Below are 22,088 nucleotides of genomic sequence, written 5' to 3'. Positions count from 1 at the left end.
ATATGATTTAAAATATTATGTTAAAGCACTTTATCTAACTTGGTCGTCGCTAGGATAGGTGAAGTAGATTTCACCTGCTTCTGTGACCTCGGCGTTGAAAAAGAAGTGTGGTCAGTATTATGACCAACAACCTTTACTTTCCCTAACGTGACGCATATACCCACTAGCGCTGGGTTGAATCAGGCACGTTCTACTGATCCTAACCCGGGGTTTGAACTCGAGACCAATGGATTAGCAGTCGTACGCTTAACTGCCCGACCACTCCCTCCTACGCGCTGAGTTATGACACTAAATTGTAAAACAAACTATGTTGCGTGTAGCATTTTGTTTACTCATTACCCAGTCAATACACATTTTGTAATATCTTTATAATGAATTTGTTCAAAGAGCGGAAAAATATGAGTTTAGCGGTGGTTATATAAATTACGATTTGTATTTTTTAACAAAAGAATACCTGGAGTCAATATTTGTTAACATAATGCTGCCTTAAGACATAAGAGGTTCAATTTAACACCCTTAATCTTATTGATGTTAAGCAAAAGTAAACAGTATATTAAGATTATCACGGTAATCCTAGGGTTTTGGAACTTCCTATGAATACAATTCTGTCTAACTTTAATGAAGAAATGCATGAGGAAAAACTCATTCAAATAAAATTTGACATGGACGTTTTAGCAAGTGAACTCCTCAAACATGGAAAAAATAAAACTAATATAGAAAGTATGAGAAAGGTTACACCACTGAAAACGGTTGTAGTGATTTACTTCGAAACTGCTGCATTCCAGTACCTTAAAAAGGATATTCATTGAGACAAAAGGTTTGTTGCATGAAGTCTATGCCTCACAGTGACAACAAAATGGTGTCACCCTGGGCTACTCATACACGGGCTGTCCTCCCACCCACGGGGCGAAGTGTCTGAGTAACGATGACGCAACCGTCTCATTACCCTAGTCTGACGTCACCAGCTGATCGGCCCTGAACAGGGGCACGACACAAATGACTCCCCTTACACGACAAAGCCGCTCACATTATCTCCCCCTAATGGTCGGCTGCGTTAGACCGTCGTCCCGGTCAGCGAGCGACCGAACAACGGACCGGTTAATTAAGCGGGTGCCACAAGATGCTCTGACAATGACGTCATTTCCAGACCCAAGCCTGGCATCGGAGGCTGACCGTTGTAGCGGACGTCAGATTTGTTAGGCGGGAATATGAGCCGCTGGATTTGACTTTAGTGCCCGAACGTACTAGAGTAGGGAGATATGGAAAAATGTATAGGGTGTTGTTAGTAAGCAACTGAGGCTTTAATGTCCTACCATTTAACTCTATCATTGACTTCAATGCAGAGAGTCTTGATTCTGTGTATACGCGATTATTATCAGCTACCCTTGACTTAAATGTATAAATCTATCATTGACAAGAGAGCCTTACTTTTGATGTCTTATCGTTTATGAGCAGATACACTTGACCAATGCAATGTATCATTTCCCGTTCGTGCTCAAGGCACATGTGACAGATAGTTCTTCTGTTTCAATGACCTCGGCGTATGAAGGGATAGTGTGGTCAGCACTATGCACAGCCGCCTTTGTTTTCCTAACTTAAGTCAGGTAGCCATCAGAGCTGGGTGGATTTAGGCACTTTCTACAGCCTCGAGCCCTGGAATCGAACTCGAGATTTTTAAGTTAGATGTCTAGTGTTCTACCGCTCTCCCACGCCGGCTAGTGACTTCAATCTATGCTCGTTTAAAAATATTCTCTTAACAGTAAATAGTGTACAAAAACTTCAATGCGAAAATTTTGGACATAAGGTACACGAGTATGATCATATAAATTGTACTGTTCTATGGAATAAAACAAAATCTGGAGGTGGGTGAGGTAGTGTTATGGAATCCTGAGGTAGGTGAAGTAGTGTTATGAAACCTGGAGGTAGGTGAAGTAGTGTTATGGAACCCGGAGGTAGGTAAAGTAGTGTTATGGAACACGGAGGTAGGTGAGGTAGTGTTATGGAACACGGAGGTGGGTGAGGTAGTATTATAGAGCTTTGAGCTCGAGCCGGTTTAAATATAACTTGATACACAAGTGGCGTGGAGTAAGTCATCCTTTTGAGAACCCTTGTCATTATGAAAGAGTCAGCAGAGGCGTAGCTAGGGGAGGGCGGGGAGGGCGGCCGCCCCGGGCGCCGACCCTAGGGGGCGCCAAAAGGGGTAGAAAAAATATTAAAAGCTCATTTTAAGCTGCAGCTATGAATTATAAACAGTCAAAGTAAAGAAATTTAACGGCTGAGAGCCTTTGCATACTGATATAACTGTTTTCTACCTTGAATATGTAACTGTAAAACTTATACCCTTAAGAAAAAGTGACTGGAGAAACGAAACCGCTTTCCAAGATTGGGGGGGGGGGGGCGCTTTTTCGGAGACTAAAATCGCAAAAAATTCACACCGGATTAAGGAATAAATAACCAATATCACTCAAACAGTGGCGTAGCCAGGATCGTCTCATGGATCGTCTCACCAACAATAATCGGTTACTAGATAACTCTTTTAACACTTAGAAAAAAAATCAATTGTATTAACACTTAACGTACGATTTCACTACCCAGTTTAATAACGCGACTAGTTATTTGTAAGATTCTTACGATTCTCTCATCTTCATCGTGAGAGATCAGATACTTTTACTTGATTCATTAACATCTTGCCTGGATCACTGAATTAAAGAGAAATAAATATAACAGATTCTTGCATCGCTATCCGATCAGTAAAATGGCAGACTGTCGGAGCGGGTGGGTGGAAGGCGACACTCTTTGCAAAATTTTTTAAGAGAGTAGAAAATTAGTATATTGTACTGGATAGATAATTTTTTATTGCATTTGTCATAACACTTTGTTCAACCTAACTGTTCATTTATAACTGTAATATACTATTATCGAATTGTTCTAAAGACATGACCAAAAGTAGACAAAGTAAGGCTTGCACCTTCTACAAACTATACTCTAAAACAGTGGTTCTTAACTTTTTGGAGTACCGAACCCCACCAGTTTCATATGCGCAATCACCGAACCCTTCTTGTATCGTCCACCCTGACAAAATCCGATCGTGAATCCAATGAGTCGGATGTGTGTCTTGACCTCCGTGGAAGCCCTGAGACTAAATTACCGAACCTCTCGGGTAGGATGGAACCCACTATTCTAAGCTCTTTTCATTTTCTTCTTTTTATTCGTTTCGGCTTCCCAAGGAACATAGGCGTAGGCAGGGGCGTAGCGAGGGGGGGGGGGTGGGGGTGCGGACCGCACAGTGTGACACCATTTAGGGGGGTGACACCAAGGTAAATAATAGCAAAATATGTAAAGAAAAATGATAATTCGACCTAATTAAGTGATTAAGTCGAGTGTTAAAATAATGTTTTAAGAGGTGCAAATTAAAAGTTTGAGGAGAGGGGGGGGGGGGGTGCAAATCGAAAATTGAAAGTTTGTCCACGGGAAGGATCGCTACGCCTCTGGGGGGGTGACACCATTAAGTGCCGCACCGGGTGACACCCGACCTCGCTACGCCACTGGGCGTAGGCAACACTTCGTCAACTCACTTGATTTTTATGAAGATTGAACCCTAATATTATAATACAGCCTCCTCCCCTTCTCTATTTCAAACGATTTCCTTCAGAACTTATTTAGTCTTTTTCTCTTCCTCTTTCCCCATGGACTTCACACAAGCACCTGCATAGTGATGTTATTTTTTTATCTTCCTCATATTGTGTCCTAACCACCATCTTTTCATTCTCCAATGTTTTTAACCTTGTTCCGAGCCATACAGTAAAATATACATCATATTCAGCTATAGATCCTGATTGAATTTTTTTGACAATGCATTATATATATATATATATATATATATATATATATATATATATATATATATATATATATATATATATATATATATATATATATATATATATATATATATATATATATATGGGGGCGCCAAACTGAAAGTTCGCCCGGGGCGCCGGGAGGGGTCGCTACGCCTCTGATGAGTCAGGTCTAGATTTATCAACTAGACGCGGTGTCACCTCTCTGTTGATGAACGTCTAAATGTCGACGTCAATGCTATCCGATAATGAACGGTTGGGTGTTGATGACGCGGGTGGGAACATAATGAATGGCTTGACAGGTTGATGCTATGTTTAGTGGAACAAGGAGGAACCGACTGACTGTAAATTTATAGCCGGGCGTACATAACTAATTCATGACTACCGCTCCCCCCCCCCCCCCCCGCTCCCGTACTTGAAACTTTCGGGTAGTGGGCCGAAAGGGGCGGACTGATAAAAGTATAGGCCTATATATTTTCTATATAAATTCTATTTCGTTCAAGGGGGGCGGTTGATGTATTTCGATGTGGGCGTGGCACTACCTCCCGGAAGAGGTGTCTGAGAGAAACACTTGAGTTAACCCCACTCTCCCTACATATAGCAAGGTCATTAAAACATGAACTCTACTTCATCTGCTCTATGAACCGTTAGATTCGAAAGAGTAACTACATACTACAAGAGATCGATACTGTATATAGATGTAGTACTCGCTTGAGATTTGGTACTAAAAAAAAATATTTCAATTATTAATGATAATTGATTTGAAGATTAGATATCCTTGCGTTGTCATCAAAGCAAAAAGTTTCAAACAATTTTGGAAATAAAATCGCTGCATTCAAAGTGGGTTAAAATTGAGTTACAATGTTTACCACAATTCACAACGAAACATATTTTGCGAATTAAATACAAGCTTATTAAAAAAACTCGCTTTTAAAAACTAGCTATGAACAAGAACCCTACAAGTTTTTCATTTACTGTATTTTATGTATTGTATTTAATGCTATCGATTTGACAAGGTGGGTAATGCCTTTCTATTCCTCTTATTTTTCTCTTGAATATTTAATCCGCTTACCTGTTTCTAACGAGATTATTTTAAAGCTGATCAGAAAGACATTTTTTTTTGTTTAACAGTAAACAAGAATGTTTCTCTATATTCGATACCTGAAATCGTAATTGTCTATCACGATACGTAACCTTACATTGACACGATCCATAATCGTCAATCTTGAATTCTTATCACACAGAACGTGGACCTATTTTAGCCAATCTTTTCTGATAGTGCCCGGTAATTGAGACAAAGGGTGTTAGACTATGTTGGTGTTGTAATATTAGAATGCTTGGGCCTTAGGGGTTTGGTAGAGTTTGGTGATAGGGATAGGGCTGGTGTGGACATTAGTGAGTGGGGGACATTAACAAGTGGTGTTAGTTAATAATTAAGTAGAGGCAGCGGTTTCGTAGAAGATTGTATTATAAAAATCATTATTGGGCAGTTTTGTAGACAAATAAGCGTCCTTTTTTATTTTCTCGTATATACGAAGTATAGAGAAAGTCTTGTAATCGTGCAAAAAAAAAATCTTTACAACTCCCCGAGTCTGAAAAACATGGTTTTGCAATTTTGTCCGTATGTCTGTGTGTGAATGTATGTCTATTTATGAACACGATTTACAAAACCTATAATTTGAGTACTGTTACAGCTAGGTTGAAGAAATTTAAAAAATAAGTATGATTTCAAATTTATAGTTGTGTTTCATTTTTTCAGCCATTTCCGTTAACCGGAAATGGAACTTTTTCTACTTTCAATTTACAAAACCTATAACCTGAATACTGTTTCAGATAGATAAATGAAAATTCACATGTAGGTAAAAGATCTAATTCTCTGCATTCTGTTAAATTATGAATAATATCCGATGAACGGAAGTAGTAATTTTCGCTATTTCCGATTTCTCAAAAAAACGCATGTGAAGTTATAAAGTACTAATAATATTCCGCACTATTATACACAGATTGTTTTTGGCGTTCACTTGGTGCGCAATTCTTTTTGTACGAGATTCTATTCTATTTTTAAACGTTTAAGTAATTAAAAATGGATTAAAAATCATGTCTATATCCCGAGTTGCCATCCCCCGTTGTGTTATATAAGAATATTCGAGAAAGTTTAGGGGAGATCAGTCACGATTTAGTTTAAGACAAAGCCCAGCTTAAGTCTTGTAGTGTGGGTTGATATTTTAAAGATATTATTACTATGCTCACTTACTTGTCTGATAATGCAATCCATCTGGAAAAAAATGTCATGGATGTGTGGGGGTCGGGGCAGTAAGTGTGAGGGTATGGGAAAGTGTATTAGGGTTGGGGGAACGCAGAGGTGTTTGTGTGGCGTGGGGAGGGGGTGGGGACGTGCGTGTGGGGAACGCTGAAGTGTGTGTGTGGAGGGGGCCGTAAGTGTGGGGTGTGGGGAAGTGTGTGGGGGTGGGGGCCGTAAGTGTGGTGGGGTGGGGGAACGTAGAAGAGTGTTGGGGTGGGGCGGTAAGAGTGGTGGTGTGGGGAAGTGTGTGGGGGTGGGGGCCGTAAGTGTGGGGAACGGGGAAGCGTGTTGGGGTGGGGCAGTAAGTGTGGGGGTGAGGGGAACGGAAGTGTGTGGTGGGGTGGGGGGACGGAGAAGAGTGTGGGGTGGGGCGGTAAGAGTGGTGGTGTGGGGAAGTGTGTGGGGGTGGGGGCCGTAAGTGAGGGGAACGGGGAAGCGTGTTGGGGTGGGGCAGTAAGTGTGGGGGGGGGGGGGGGGGGTGTGGGGAACGGAAGTGTGTGGTGGGGTGGGGTACGGAGACGAGTGTGGGGTGGGGCGGTAAGTGTGGCGGTGTGGGGAACGGAAGTGTGTGGAGGGGGAAAGGAGAAGAGTTTAGAGGTGGGGCAACGGAAAAATGTGTGGAGTTGGGGAAAACGAGAACTGTGGGGGGGGGGGGGGATGGGGAAGTGTCGGGGGCAGTATGTATTGGGGTGTGGGGGAACGGGGACGTGGGTGGGGGTGGGGCAGTAAATGTGTGGGTGTAGGGGGCCTGAGAGAAGTGTGTGTGGTTGGGGCAGGAAATGTTGGGGTGTGGGGGAACGGGTCTGGGCGGTTTGAGTACTTGTCACTCATCGTTCACTTACCCAGGGGAAGTAAGTCTGCGGTCCATCCCCTGCAGGGTCGCCACATTGTCTTAGCGTCAGTTGTCGCCCCTTAATGGAGCTGAAATTGGCATCTTAGGATGAGAGATGCGCTCGTGCGAGGACGACGCGACGGGTCACGTCCCTTTGATGGAGACGTCACAAACAAAATTTAGGTCAGCTATATATAGACGCTATGAACCTGCTCACCTCAGTATTAAAGCAACGTCAGCAGTTAATGCTTGAGATTATAAAAAAAAATATCTCCTTATCTTTTAATTATAATCTTATATTAATCAATTTATCGGTCGTCCCTTAATCCCCTTAACCTCTATTTGGGCTTTTGGGGCACAACAGCTGATTATTTTATAATCCTCTGCCATCCTTCTCGGTCGTCTGCTGCACAGTATAGTTCTGAAACTAAAAGCCCAGTCTAATCTTTTTTGTCATTCATCCATGACATATAACCTTATATAAAAACACATATAAATATGTAAGCCTTACTATAATTATAAACCCTAAACTAATCCGTTTCATATGTAACAATAAATAGAAATATTTTCTTATAAGATTTGAGCTGGACTACGGAGCGGTCACGCGGTGCTTATGTTACGAAATCATGGAGACATTGTGTCATCTTCTTTCCACGTTTGCACCCAAGGCACACGGGGCAGATGAAGTAGATTTGATCTGTTTTTAATGACAGCATACGAGGGAATAGTGTGGTTAACAATATGCCCAGGCGCCTTTGTCTCCCTAACGTGCGTCAGTGACCCATCAGTTCTTTGTGGACTAAGAGACTTTTTACATACTCGGGTTAGCAGTCTAGCGCTCTACCGCTCGGCCACACCGTCCCTGAACAGATCGTAAAATAAAATATGTTTACCCACCCTAACCCCATTTATAGTTCCCAAACAAAGGTAACACTTCAAAGCACGCCAGTGCACATAATTAGGTGTTAAAAATTATTTTGGTATTTGAAACATATTTTACTAGAACCACGTTTGTTCTTGGATGGACAATGGCTATGGCAGCTAATCCAGAAAAAAGCAGGCTGAAATCTGAGTCAACGGCCTAAGTGGCGCATAACAAGTTGACATGTAATACTTAATTAAGTTGGAGGCAATCTCATAACGAAGAAAAATCAAGTTTGTATTTGTTACATCGCCAACTTAACATTGGTCGGTCGATCGGTCGCTCGCTTTACCTGCCTTAAGGGTCGCTAGCAAGCTTTTAATCTTCTATAGAACACAAAAGTATTGCAAAACATTTAAAAAAATATTCTATTCATCGCCTACGTCATTCAAGAAGCAAAGGGATATACTTAAAGAAATCCAAAGCTTAAACTTTGATTTAAAACACAAATCTGTTTCTGTGAGTGATTCCCCTTTGGTCCCTCCCTTTTTCTCTAGCAGTCTAAAATTAAACTTCCATTCTTGTCTGGGCAGACGGAACAAATGGAAAGTTTTATTTCAAGCAGACGACAAATATCTACAACAAACATTTCTTTCAGTCGGCTGGGGACTTGATGACACGGGGATCACGTGGGGAAGAACTGGGGTATTTTACCAGAAGATTGGAATAAACAAAAACAGGAATTTTGTCCGAATTGAGGTTCAATGCCCACATCAATGTGACATGAACCCGATGACTGACCAATTTATTAAATATATATATATGTATATATATATATATACATATATATACATATATACATATATATATATATATATTTATACATTTTATATATATATATATATATATATATATATATATATATATATTTATATATTTATATATATATATATATATATATATATATAATATATTTAGGAATAGATTCAGAGTATATAAAAAATACGTTTTATTTCACATAATGTTATATATGTTAGGTCCTTCATCTTTACAATAACATATTGTCGTATGTGTACTTTAGGGGTCTACGACAAATTCCCGAAAGACACTTGCCCGAATGCCGTTTGCCCGAAGGCCGATTTCCCGAATGGACACTTGCCCGAATGCGACAAATGCCCGAATGGACACTTGCCCGAATGCGACAAACGCCCGAATGGACACTTGCCCGAATGCGACAAATGCCCGAATGGACACTTGCCCGAATGCGACAAATGCCCGAATGGACACTTGCCCGAATGGGACAAATGCCCGAATGGACACTTGCCCGAATGCGACAAATGCCCGAATGCCACTTGCCCGAAGGCCGTTTGCCCGAAAAATGTTAACATTATATATTACTAAATAATCATTCTTAATTAATTTAAATTTAAAATGTTGGTAAAAAAAACACATCTACGCAAAAAGAAAGTGAAAAAATAATATTATATATTACCACGCAGACATTTTAAATTAATTTGTATTTGATATTTAAAAAGTGTAGAAACATACTTTCTCTTCCATATAAGAAATTAGACAAAAATACAATTTTTATTCATCTCCGGATTTTAAAATGAATTTTGCTTTCTTTATTAAGTAATCGCTTCAACACATTGTCTTAACAAGGTGCATTAAATGGAGATCAAACATATTTGACTACGTTTAGTTTTTAAATTTGCCACCGAGACCTCACCTCATTCTTTTGTTAAATGATCACCAGGCAAGTTAAGAATAAGAAGATAAACAGACAAACGAGGCCTCTGTTCAATGTTGCGGGACGCCGCGCCGCCTACGCCGTGTCAGAAAAGCTATATAACCACCGCAACACGTCGGCTAAACAAGGTGTTCAAAACATTTATCAAAAGAATGTTAGAACACCGCCGCCAACAACACCTTACATTTATTAAAGAATAAAGTTTTTCTTACTGTACTTTCTCAGTTTTGAAAAAAAAAAATAAAAGCTAAATTTAAAAATATAAACAGCTTTGTTTTATGCTTAGAATTGTGTTAATAATCAAAATTTCAAACTTAAATTGATTAAAGAATGTGTATTTGGAAATATTATTTATTATCTAATATTTACATTTTTCGGGCAAACGGCCTTCGGGCAAGTGGCATTCGGGCATTTGTCGCATTCGGGCAAGTGTCCATTCGGGCATTTGTCGCATTCGGGCAAGTGTCCATTCGGGCATTTGTCGCATTCGGGCAAGTGTCCATTCGGGCATTTGTCGCATTCGGGCAAGTGTCCATTCGGGCGTTTGTCGCATTCGGGCAAGTGTCCATTCGGGCATTTGTCGCATTCGGGCAAGTGTCCATTCGGGAAATCGGCCTTCGGGCAAACGGCATTCGGGCAAGTGTCTTTCGGGAAAACGTCCGGCTCCCGTACTTTAGTATTCTATTTCTAACAAAAGATACGGATTTTTTCACTTTACCACACAATTAAATAGCCGCCCTTGAACTTGATATGATTGTTCTGTGATTTGAACTCGGAGAACACCGAGTCCTATCACGTGGGGACACAAGGGAAATAACACAAAGGTTATTTTCTTCTAGAAACAAAAGTGCACTCTTTGCGGCTATTGGCTATTCGTTTGATGAGCTTTGGGACGTCTTTTAGGAGAGCATGGGTGTGTGTAGGTGTGTGGGGGAGTGTGTGTGGGTGTGTGGGAGTGTGTGGGAGTATGTGTGGGAGTGTGTGAGGGAGTGTGGTGGAGTGTAGAGATGTCATGTGAGCTGTGTAGGACACAAACCCCGCACTTTACGTCACGCAGAGGTCACGCGTCCTACCCCTCCTTACTGGAAACGAAAACACTCTGCTAATGATGACAGGAGAAATTCAATAAATGCTGGCAATAATGATGATGATAAGCAATTATTTTAAAGTCTTATAAAATGTTGGAACATTTCTGCTAAACAGAGTTTGAACCCCGGCCTTGTATTTATTCTTGGTTAGTCAAAGATGAAGGAAGCTATCCAAAATGAAAATCAGGCTGAAATCAGAGTCAACGGCCTATATGGCGCATAACAAGTTGACACGTAATACTTAATTGTGTTGGAAAAAAATCCCTTCCAACATTACAAAGAAGAAGAAAAGAAGTTTGAACATTTGACTTGTAGTCCGCCAGTTTAAAATCGGAAGTTTAACCAATCACGTCATGTGATTGTAAATAACAGAGAAACCTTACTCACCTATAAGTCGTAGGGGGGGGGGGGGGTGAGAGGGGGGGGGGGAAGTTTCCTTTCAAACATGGGCAAGTGAAGTAGAGTTCACTTGTTTCTGTGACCTCGGCATATGAAGAGATAATGTAGTCAGCACTATGCCCAGCCGCCTTTACTTTCCCTAACGTGAGTTAGGTACCCATCAGAGTTGGGTGGACTCAGGGACGGTCTACTGATATGAACCCGGATTCGAGTTACGGGTTTGCAGTCCAGTTAAAAACAGGTGTATCGACACATCAATAGCCGCTCTGAAATAAAAAAATCATAGATGGGTATGATATGATTTTTTTATAGATGGGTACGATATCACTTATAGCCTCAATTTGGTTTTAGCCTGCATTACCACATTTTTCCACAAAGACGTACACTGTCTTCTCCCTTATCCGTACTTCAACCTGTCTTATGCCTGTCCCCACAATTAATCCATCTAAGCATAGACCTGCCTTTAAGGCGTTTCCATTTGTGCGTTTGTTTATTCACTATACGGTTATCTCAAAGCGTGATCTTAATTCAAACCATGCACCATAGAACCATTGAGTGTGACAATAAGACTAGAACTTAAAGCAAAGCAATACTTTCATATCAATACAGATTCATAAAGATCATATTATATACATAAATAGCAGGGTATTTAGAAAGTAAAAGATAGAAAGTAGCTAAAAAACTTATTACAAAGATAGGGTTTTTAAACGTAAATTTTAAATAATACAAGCTAAAAAAAGCAGACACACGGACAAAATTGCAAAACTATTTTTTTTTCTGACTCAGGGAGTTGAAAAAACGTCAAGATTTGTGAAAATCTCGATTTCGATTTTTTTGCACGATTGCAATACTTCCTCTATACTTCGTGTACGAGAAAGTAAAAATATAGTATATGCCCAGAAGTTATTAATCGATTATAAAATGAATGAATTCTACCAACAAAAACATTAATAGAACATATCTCTTATAATATTAATATATGCTTCAATGTAAACATATCTTAAATGGCAATTATTATTAACTGTACAAAATAAAAGTAATCACCAAAAACAGAACTCTATGATTTAAAGAACATTGCAATATTCAAGGACGAAGTAACGCGATAATGGAAGAATAAAAAAACACATCACAAAAGCTTACAAAATAACTGCAATGGCCAATTCGTCAAACAGATTTCTAGTCTCACGGGCGAGAATATAACGAGACTTTGCCTCTAGGGACGAGAACTGAACGAGACTTAGCCTCCAGGGGCGGGTGGCTTCTAAGAGTGATGATTGGCTCTATCAAAGGCAATCAAGCAATGCGAGGCTACTCGCGACGACAAATCTTTTCACTAAGCTGTTCGTCACATCCTCATTCCCTGCAGGGCCGGAGATATATTTGTAACGTTTCTGTAGAAAGACAGACTGGCTTGTTGAAAGGAGTTTAAGTACGAGTGTTGGAGATGATTGATTTTTAATCGATCAAAACAAAGAGAGAATTGTAAACTATTACATAATTTAAGCAATAGTGAGTGTGAGTGATTGAAGAACCTTTTGATACCTTTTGTATGTAGTTGTACTACTATTAGGTGTCGGCGTGGTCGAGTCGGTAAAGCTCATGGTTGCTGAACCGAAAAGAATCGAGTTCGAACCGTCTAGGAGTGACAACTCTATAATCATACAACTGCTGCTTTGTAGTTTGTTCTTGGTTGGACAAAGGCTATGGGAGCAAATCCAATATGAAAAGTAGTCTGAACTCGGAGTCAATGGCCTCAATGTCGCATAACCAGTTGACACGTATACTTAATTGTGCTGGAGGGCATCCCTCCCAACACTAAAATTAAGAACGAAGAAGTACTACTGTTATTTCAATAAAAAATCTAATTAGAACCTAAATTTGATGGCCCAAATTTATAATAAATTAAACAAATCTTGCAATTAAACTTAAGTAGGTAATCAAATGTTGTAGCCTTTAATACAAATATGATTTAAAAGAAATATCGTCCACATGTCATTAACGAAAATATACTAATTATATAACAATTCAGTCATGCGTATCACCACTATCCTATTAATAAATCAATATTGATACTAAATAATTACTTTATAAGAATTAACTGACATTTTTTAAAGCTTTCTCAATCGAAGATATTATTCCATCTAAACGTTAAAAAAACCCCACTGAATCCAAACCTAAGCTTAAACATTCTCTTAAATCATGTATTGGTGTAAGGCTTGAGTGTAGTAAAGTACCAAACATTGCTACAAATCACCCAGTACAATATAATGATACTCTGCTAATGCCAGCCTTTAAATAGTTTATTCAGTAGTTTTACGAAGACTTCTAATTGAGCCGGCTACTTGCGAAGACACACCCCACTCTGTTCAACACTTTCAGTCACCAATTCAGCTCAGAGCGACCAAACAAACCGGAGAGATAGTCTCTAGCACAAATGCATCTCGCGAGATCAATAAGAAAATGTTAGAATTTAACAGGCGCGCGTCGATTACGGGCAGATTTGTCTCCTTGTCAGTCGTCATGACGGGGCAGATTGGGGCAGATCTGTCTCCATGTTGCTCGTCCTTCCGTGGCAGATTGGGGCAGATTGGGGCAGATCTAATGTGTGATAATACGGGAGCATCGAGTGCGTTTTTGTTTGTAATATTTGAAGTGTGGTCAGAGATTTTTGGGTATCCCCCTCGATGGAGTCAGAGTTTCTTTCATGTAACCCCCCCCCCCCTTCCTCGTTTACCGCCCACTTCCCTCCCTCCCCAAGCGAAATATAGAATATACATTTTAACCCAACCCCGAAAATATAAGTCCACCCTCCGCGAAAGTTTCAAGCGCTAAAGACTGTTTTAAAGAAAAGTTGGAAGCTAACAGAGGCGATGCGAGTGCAAACAGTAGCTCTTCATTACGATACAGGGGCTACTATTTCGGACCTTGATAGCTTGACATAAAGTGCTGTAAGCAAAGATGGGGAAACAGATGAAGAATTCAGCAAGACCAGGTACCCTTTCAACACCCTTCGTACAATATTGACGTCTAGAGCACTGTATCAAAGATAGGACTACTTAACAGCAATGTGAAATCTTTTCTCCTTTTTTATACAGAGACGTAAAGAGAAATACACAAGAGTAATATTTATACTTTTCTAAATGAATACATGCGTCGTATATTGAACATCACGCGGCCTGAGAAAATGTCCAACTTATCTCTCCAAACCGACTACAATAGAGGGTCCTGAGGAATGGTGATGATGAAAATCCGCAAAACTTTAGAAACCTGTTAGGAACAATTTAAAAAAAAAGTCATAATAAACTTGTTATAGGGCATAGGCTTATTGAAAAAAATTGATATATACGTTAGCCTTTTGCTTTAATGAAATTGCGATAATTACCCTTTCTACCAAGTTTATGTGACGCTAAGACATACATTCTCGCTAATCGCATTAACTCCACAAACTGCGCCAGTGTTAGTGTGTGAATATCTACGATTCTTATCGGGTAATCGAGTCCCGGCGTGGCGCGGACACCCGAGAATTAAAGTATCGATACCCTCATCTGTTTGACGCTGCAAATTTCCAGATCGAAGTCTCCAGTGATCTCTTATCTCCTTGGTTGGATGCGATTCTTGTGACTTGAGTTATATGCATGTAAATCGAAGGGGCGGGGTAGGGATGGGCAAGGGAATCCTATTTGTATATCGTAGCAAACTTTTTTTTTAGTTTTAGTTTTTGCTAGATGTTGATAAAAAGAAATCAAATTTGATGAAAAAATAAAATATAAATGTTTTTAGTGAAATTTTAATAATCGTTTTGTTTTTAAAAAAAGAATACGTTATGTAAATCAGTGTACTAAAATATAGGCTAATTGTGTTTGTTAATAATTGCGAGAAATTTTTGGGGAAAATTGGTAAGTTAAGCTCTCATATCTAAGCCCATTTATAATCAAGGAATTTTTTAAAAAAGTCTTAGCTTTAAATTTTGATCCTAATTAATTATTTTTTGTTGACAAAAATCAATAGAAACTATAGGTTATATAATGTATTTGAAAGTATGTTATATTGATGCAGGGAACGCTATATATTTTGAGATGTTTTAGAAATTATACGCTTTATGGATGTAAAAGAAACTATATGTTATACAGATGTACTTAATAGTATAAGCAATATGAGATATGTTTAAAACTTTCGGGTATATAGATTTACTAGAGAATATAAGTTATTTGATATCACACCTGTTTAGGGGCCCAAAATCCGACACAATTACTGTTTTTGCACCTTGAATATTTGCTAAATAATGTTGATCTAATTTATATAATAGCTTGACCATGGTATATGAACGGATGGTGTGGTCAGCACTATGTCACCCCCACATTTACGTAGCCCAAATGTAGGTTTGGTACCCATCAGAGCTGGATAGACTCAGCGACGTCATATAGTCACAAGTCTGAACCGATATCCGAAAAATCCACAAAGTAAAACAACATTTCCGTCTTATTCAAAAAAATATTCCATGTCTGAATCCCAGAGATCACGAAAAAATCTGAAAAAGCCACTAGCTCATAATCTAACAAATATTCAATATCTGACTTCCAGAGATCATAAAAAACTGAAAAAAAAACCTTCCTCATTCTCAATCACATTCCATATCTGAATTCCAGAGATCTCGAAACAGCTGGAAAAGCTACTTCCGTATACTTGATCAAATATTATTTGTCTGAATTCCAGAGATCGTGAAACAGCTGGAAAAGCTACTTCCGTATACTTAATCAAATATTATTTATCTGTATTCCAGAGATCGTGAAAAAGCTGAAAAAGCCCCTTCTCCATACTAAAACACATATGCCATTTCTGATTTCCAGATATCGCTAAAAGCCCCTTCTCCATGCTAAAATGTTTTACCATTTCTGATTCCCGGAGATCGTGAAAACGTTGGGAAAGCTACTTTCTTATACTTAATCAAATATTTTTTGTCTGATTCCCAGAGATCGTGAAAAAGCTGAAAAAGCCCCCTCCACTGATACGACCCAGCGTGACGCCCCAGGCCGCCCCTCCCCAGTTTATCCAGATCATGAAGCAATGCTGGTCGGAAATGCCGGAAATGAGACCGCACATCGACGAGGTCTACGACCAGTTCAAGAAACTAACCGGAGGAAAGTAAGTTCCGCCTTTGTCTTGTTATACATACCAATATATACCCATCTACGACCAGTTCAAGAAACTAACCGGAGGAAAGTAAGTTCCGCCTTTGTCTTGTTATACATACCAATATATACCTATCTACGACCAGTTCAAGAAACTAACCGGAGGAAAGTAAGTTCCGGCTTTGTCTTGTTATACATACCAATATATACCCATCTACGACCAGTTCAAGAAACTAACCGGAGGAAAGTAAGTTCCGGCTTTGTCTTGTGGTACATACCAATATATACCCATCTACGACCAGTTCAAGAAACTAACCGGAGGAAAGTAAGTTCCGGCTTTGTCTTCTGATACATACCAATATATTCCCATCTACGACCAGTTCAGGAAACTAACCGGAGGAAAGTAAGTTCCGGCTTTGTCTTCTGTTACGTAACACGGCACACTTTAATACCATGTACATCTATACAAGCATACCAATATATTACAATCTTCATTTCCTCTAATACTAGTTCAAACACTCACATTGTTCAGTATTATATATAGGTGAGCTAGATTATATCTTATTAATTTTTTTTAATGTGGTGACCGTTTTATATTAAAATCTTGATACAAAACGTATATTATTATATTATTTCGAAATATATTTTCTTATATAATAACGTAGTTTATCGCCCCTGCTTCTCCTAACCCCTAAAACATTTGAAATATTTTTTTAAATATAGATGATAAGAATGTCAAGTCTTCAACTTAGTATTATTACCTGCCCATTACTGAATATTAAGACTTGGAGTATGTAAATAATTTTTTTAACCTGTGTTAGTTATGTTTTTCCTTCCAGTACTGAAAACACATTGATTCATATTAGTGTAAAAATGTGTTTAGAGCGGTGTACATAACGAATTGACGAGTTAAAAAGTCTTTGAGTGGTGAGGGCAGTGAGATTGTGAGAGTTTATTCAGCTCTAATGCGTTCCAAGTCATAGAAAGTAATGGCCGCTGTAAGTAAAGTTTCCCTTTCAAACATGACGGTCTATAGGGCAAGTGAAGTAGAGTTCACTTGTTTCTGTGACCCTGGCATATGAAAGAATAGTGTAGTCAGCACAATGCCCAGCCGCCTTTACGTTCCCTAAAGAGTTCGGTGGACTCAGGAAGGGTCTACTGACTTGAACCCCGATTCGAACTCGTGACTTACGGGTCAGCAGTACAGCTCTCTACCGCTATGACCACTCCGTCCCATGAATAGTCCTTAGATTAACGTAAATTTGTCATTGGTTGAGGTGACGGAAACAAAACTCCATCTATTAAAGAGACAGTCCGAGTACTATACTCTTTTCTCTTACAACGTAGATTTCGCATATTTAATACAAGCCCAATACGAACACAATAAAAACTTCTTGTGTAATTGTCTAGTTTGTCTCGCAAAAGGAGAAAGAGACCCTTGCTGAAAGAACGCGTCTATTCTTATAACAACAGCGTGAGATGTTTTCATCTTCACATAAACACATTCTAAAAATAGAAATAGCACTTGACTAAAATTGATTTCTCCTAACTCGTGTAAAAACTGGAACACATTTCGATGAATTGCTATGGGATAATCTACAGCACACTCGGGAAATCAGCAGATACACACCAATAGTTATAGCTAGGGTGGCTGAAAGGGGTGGATGATGTTACAAAATATTGTGGGGCTGGATAGGACTGGGCACCAATACATCATGGCAGTTTGGTGTGGATAGGGCACCAATACATCATTGTAGTTGAGAGGGGAAGGGTTTAGGGCACCAAAATATCATGGCAGTTTGGGGGGGGGGGGCGGGCACCAAATAAAATATCATGGCAGTTGGGGGGAGGGGTTAGGGCACCAAAATATCATGGCAGTTTGGTGTAGATAGGCCACCAAAATATGGCAGTGGGGGGGAGGGGTGTTGCATCGGGCACCAAAATATGGCAATTGGGGGAGGCATATGGCACCAAAATAACAGGACATTATGGGGGTGGATATGGCACTAAAATATAAAAGTTCAGTTTGGGGTGGATAGGACACTAAATATGACAGTTCCGTGTTTGATAGGGCACCAAAATATCATGGCAGCTTGGTGTTGGATAGGGCACCAAAATATCATGACAGCTTGGTGTTGGATAGGGCACCAAAATACCATTGCTGTGGTATTTGGGGTGGAAAGCTGCAAAAGGTAACACACAGCAGCATTATTGTAAAATTACTTTAAGAAAAACTGGGTTGGGGGCAAGAGAAATTGAAATTTAAAAATATATTCATTTTTCGACTCATCATAATATAGTTTATTGCTGGGAAGTTTGTTTCGGAAAACTTAGTCTCGGTTATTTAACAAAGCAAACATGATGAGCACCTGTAGAATATAATTATGTAGAAAAATCGGTAGAAGGGAGAGGGGGGAGTGTCTCATGACTCCCCTTGACCCGACTTCCAGGAGCAGAGGCGTAGCGACCCCTCCCGGCGCCCGGGGACAAACTTTCAAATTGGCGCCCCCCCCTATATATTTTTTATATTTATAATTTTAAAAAGCAGCTAAAATGAGCTTATTTTGGCGCCCTAGGGTCGGCGTACCCCCCCCCCCCCCCGCGTCGCTACGCCTTTGTCCAGGAGTCTAAATGAATGCCAGACAATGTCACGGAAAACCCCGAAACTACCTTTTGATTCACTTCCGTCCAACGCCTCTACAGTTTCTTACAATAACCAAAACCTTAAACAAAACCTACAAGGAAATGAAAAGTCTACTTATTCTACATTTAATTGCGGTATCACATTACATTGGAGAGTTCGCTGTTTCAAAGCTTTTAGGTGGTACCACGAATTCTAAAAATAACAGCAAATAATGGCACCCGCGTAGAACTCTCTCTCATTAAGAGACTTTCTGTCTTGAAAATTCCAATTTTAATCTTTGACTCAAAGCCCGGGATTTTTTTTTTCTTTAGCCGCGAGTACCAAACGATGGACAATCGCAGACGGATGTTAAGTACCAGGACTTCCTGTTACGGGGATTTCTGGAACCGACGGCTCATTAAGGTGGTCGTCATAGTAGGATCATTAAAGGGCCATCACACGCGGCTCAAGGGCTAGTAACACAGTGGATGCGGTACTGTTTAGCCAATCAGATTTCACTCCGATGTCACGTGGTTTTATTTTTAGTCGGATGGGCTAATTATAGGAAATGTTGATGGTGCTTGGGATTTTAAAAAAATGAAACTGTTAATTCAATGTGGCATAAATAATGCAGAAGAAAATGAGTACACATACGATCAGTCAATTAATGCAATAATAAACCAAATGGAGTTAAATATATAGCATTATATTATTTTAAATAAGCAGGTGCATTTAAGGTATTACGGCCTCTGTAGTAGATAATAAAAAAAGTAATAGTAAAGTTCCACTTTCAAACCTGAAGGTCAATGGGACAAGCGAAGTAAAGTTCCATTTTCGAACCTGACGGTCAATGGGACAAGCGAAGTAAAGTTCACCTGTTCCTGTGACCTCAGGCATTTGAAAGGGTAGTGTTGTCAACACAATGCCCAGGTATATCAGATGAAGTAGACTTTATCTGTTTCAGAGACTACTGTTAAGAAAGTACCTGTAAGGGCAATAGTCCATGCCGAGTCACATTTATTTTACTCAGAATTTCCTCAATTAGAACTGGGCAAACTCGAACATTGCCAAATTGAGAATTTCCCCAATTAGAACTGGGTAAACTCAAGCATGTCCAAATTGAGAATTTCCCCAATTAGAACTGGGTAAACTCAAGCATGTCCAAATCGAGAATTTCCCCAATTACAACTAAACTCAAGCATGTCCAAATTGAGAATTTCCCCAATTAGAACTGGGTAAACTCAAGCATGTCCAAATCGAGAATTTCCCCAATTACAACTAAACTCAAGCATGTCCAAATTGAGAATCTCCCCAATTAGAACTGGGCAAACTCAAGCATGTCCAAATTGAGAATTTCCCCAATTACAACTAAACTCAAGCATGTCCAAATTGAGAATTTCCCCAATTACAACTAAACTCAAGCAGGTCCAAATTGAGAATTTCCCCAATTACAACTAAACTCAAGCATGTCCAAATTGAGAATTTCCCCAATTAGAACTGGGCAAACTCAAGCATGTCCAAATTTAAATGGATCGCACTTGTGGCTTTTTTCCCCCACAAAACACCCCATTACTTCACGCTTAGCCTAATGTTTAGGTTTATAAAGTTCCAATAGATTTTATCATAAATACGTGTTTGCATAAGATAAATAATTTAAAAAATAAATGGTTGCTGAGTTTGATTCTGAATTAGCCATACGATATTCACAAAAGTAAAGTAACTATCCAATCTTTGTAATCTTACTTTAAATTAAAACCTAGTTTGTTTTTTAAAAATCCAATTAATTACCTTAACTAGTTTTCGTCTACCCTTTTCACACCCAACCCGTTAAGCCAACCGGAAGTCTCAACTATCTCACGCAGGCTCCACCCAATGTAGAAATGAAATAAAGTTAAGAAAAATTAAGTGGGGGTCAACGTCCGCTCCCTATACGAATAACGTTAAAAGCTGTCTCCCACTGGACAATGGCCGTCGGGGGAACACCGGACACCCATTCACCCGACGAGAATCTCGCGAGAGGTTGTTCCGTTCGAGGTATTGGTTGTTCCCCTTGAAGATGCTCATCTAGTTCTCTCCCCTGTTTTTTCCCCTTTCCCGCATTGCTGATGCAGTTAAATTTTTTTTATTACATCTTGCGCAAACTGTTAATAAAAATCCTACAATTTATCGACCATTTGAGAGTGCACATTTGGCTTTCGGGGTGGTTCTTTATGTGCACCATCATCAAAATTAAATTTGTTAGCGGGCGAGATTTTACCCCGAGGGGTCGAGAAGTTTCTCGCCATTTAAAAGGAGCGTCAGGACAGTTGGGTCAGGAGTCGTGTTTATTATTAGCAATTTGCTTTTAATCGTCATACAGGCATATACTGTAGAGCCATAAACAGCGGCGGAGGCCTGTCTACAAGGGTGTTAATAAGACGGGCTCTACATTTTAGGAGAAAACTTTTGATTCCTCCCTCGCAAGAAGACCCTTTTTTTTCTCGGGGGGAGGAAGGGGGTAGTCGCTTGAAAGTTTAGGTGGCCGTACTTAACATTTTGGGTATATATGTTCTGGATTTCGTCGGGGTGGATTTCGGGGGTTGCCGACATGCCCAATAACAGGGGGAGGTTGTCCCCCTCGGGGAGATGGCTGAAAGAATCTTTGCTCCATGGCCGAACTGCCCTTCTCTCTCTCTCTCTTTCTCTCTCTCTCTCTCTTACTCTCTCTTACTCTCTCTCTCTCTCTCTCTCTCTCTCTCTCTTTGCCCCTTTGAGAAAATTATTGTAAACGTAATGCCTTTCAGACCTTGAACTAGACTTGTCACATATTGAAAAATATTTTCTTCATAAAAGGAAATCAAATTTAGTTCAAGCTTAACCCTAACCAGTAACCAAAGGAAGTAAAATTAAGTTCAAGCTTAACCCTAAACATTAACAGAAGAACAACGTTACCTTTAAACACTAAAACGGCCACTATCAGTGACACTAGCTGTGTTTATGTAAGCGGTAATTGATAAACTTTGGAATTTATGCAAGAGATAGAATGGTAACTAGACAGTGAAATAGGATTTACTGAAATACAATTGATATGTTCAATGACATGATATAATTAAAGGATAAGCATTGAAATTTGAAACATCTACGGGAAATATGTACGATAATCAGGGACTTTTAAAAATGATACCTAAAAATACAAATGATGATCATTGACATTTAGAAATGATATCTCTAGGAAATATACATGATAGTAATTGACATTTGAAA

The 22,088-nt window shown here is 39.5% G+C and overlaps 1 protein-coding gene across 1 annotated transcript in view; it reads left to right on the top strand.

The window, feature by feature from the left end:
* Positions 1-22,088, top strand: part of LOC131951641 (retinal guanylyl cyclase 2) — a 92,565-nt gene that overhangs the window by 46,965 nt on the left and 23,512 nt on the right. Inside the window, exon 12 of the mRNA XM_059313983.1 lies at positions 16,064-16,235. Within this exon, the coding sequence (XP_059169966.1) occupies positions 16,064-16,235 (172 nt within the window). The remainder of the gene's footprint in view (positions 1-16,063; positions 16,236-22,088) is intronic.

Source organism: Physella acuta, unplaced genomic scaffold, assembly GCF_028476545.2.
Source record: "Physella acuta isolate Inbredline_101_S28 unplaced genomic scaffold, ASM2847654v3 ptg000819l, whole genome shotgun sequence".
Lineage (NCBI taxonomy): Eukaryota > Metazoa > Mollusca > Gastropoda > Physidae > Physella > Physella acuta.
The sequence above is the reverse complement of the archived record's forward strand: the minus strand, read 5'-3'. Positions and strand labels throughout refer to the sequence as shown.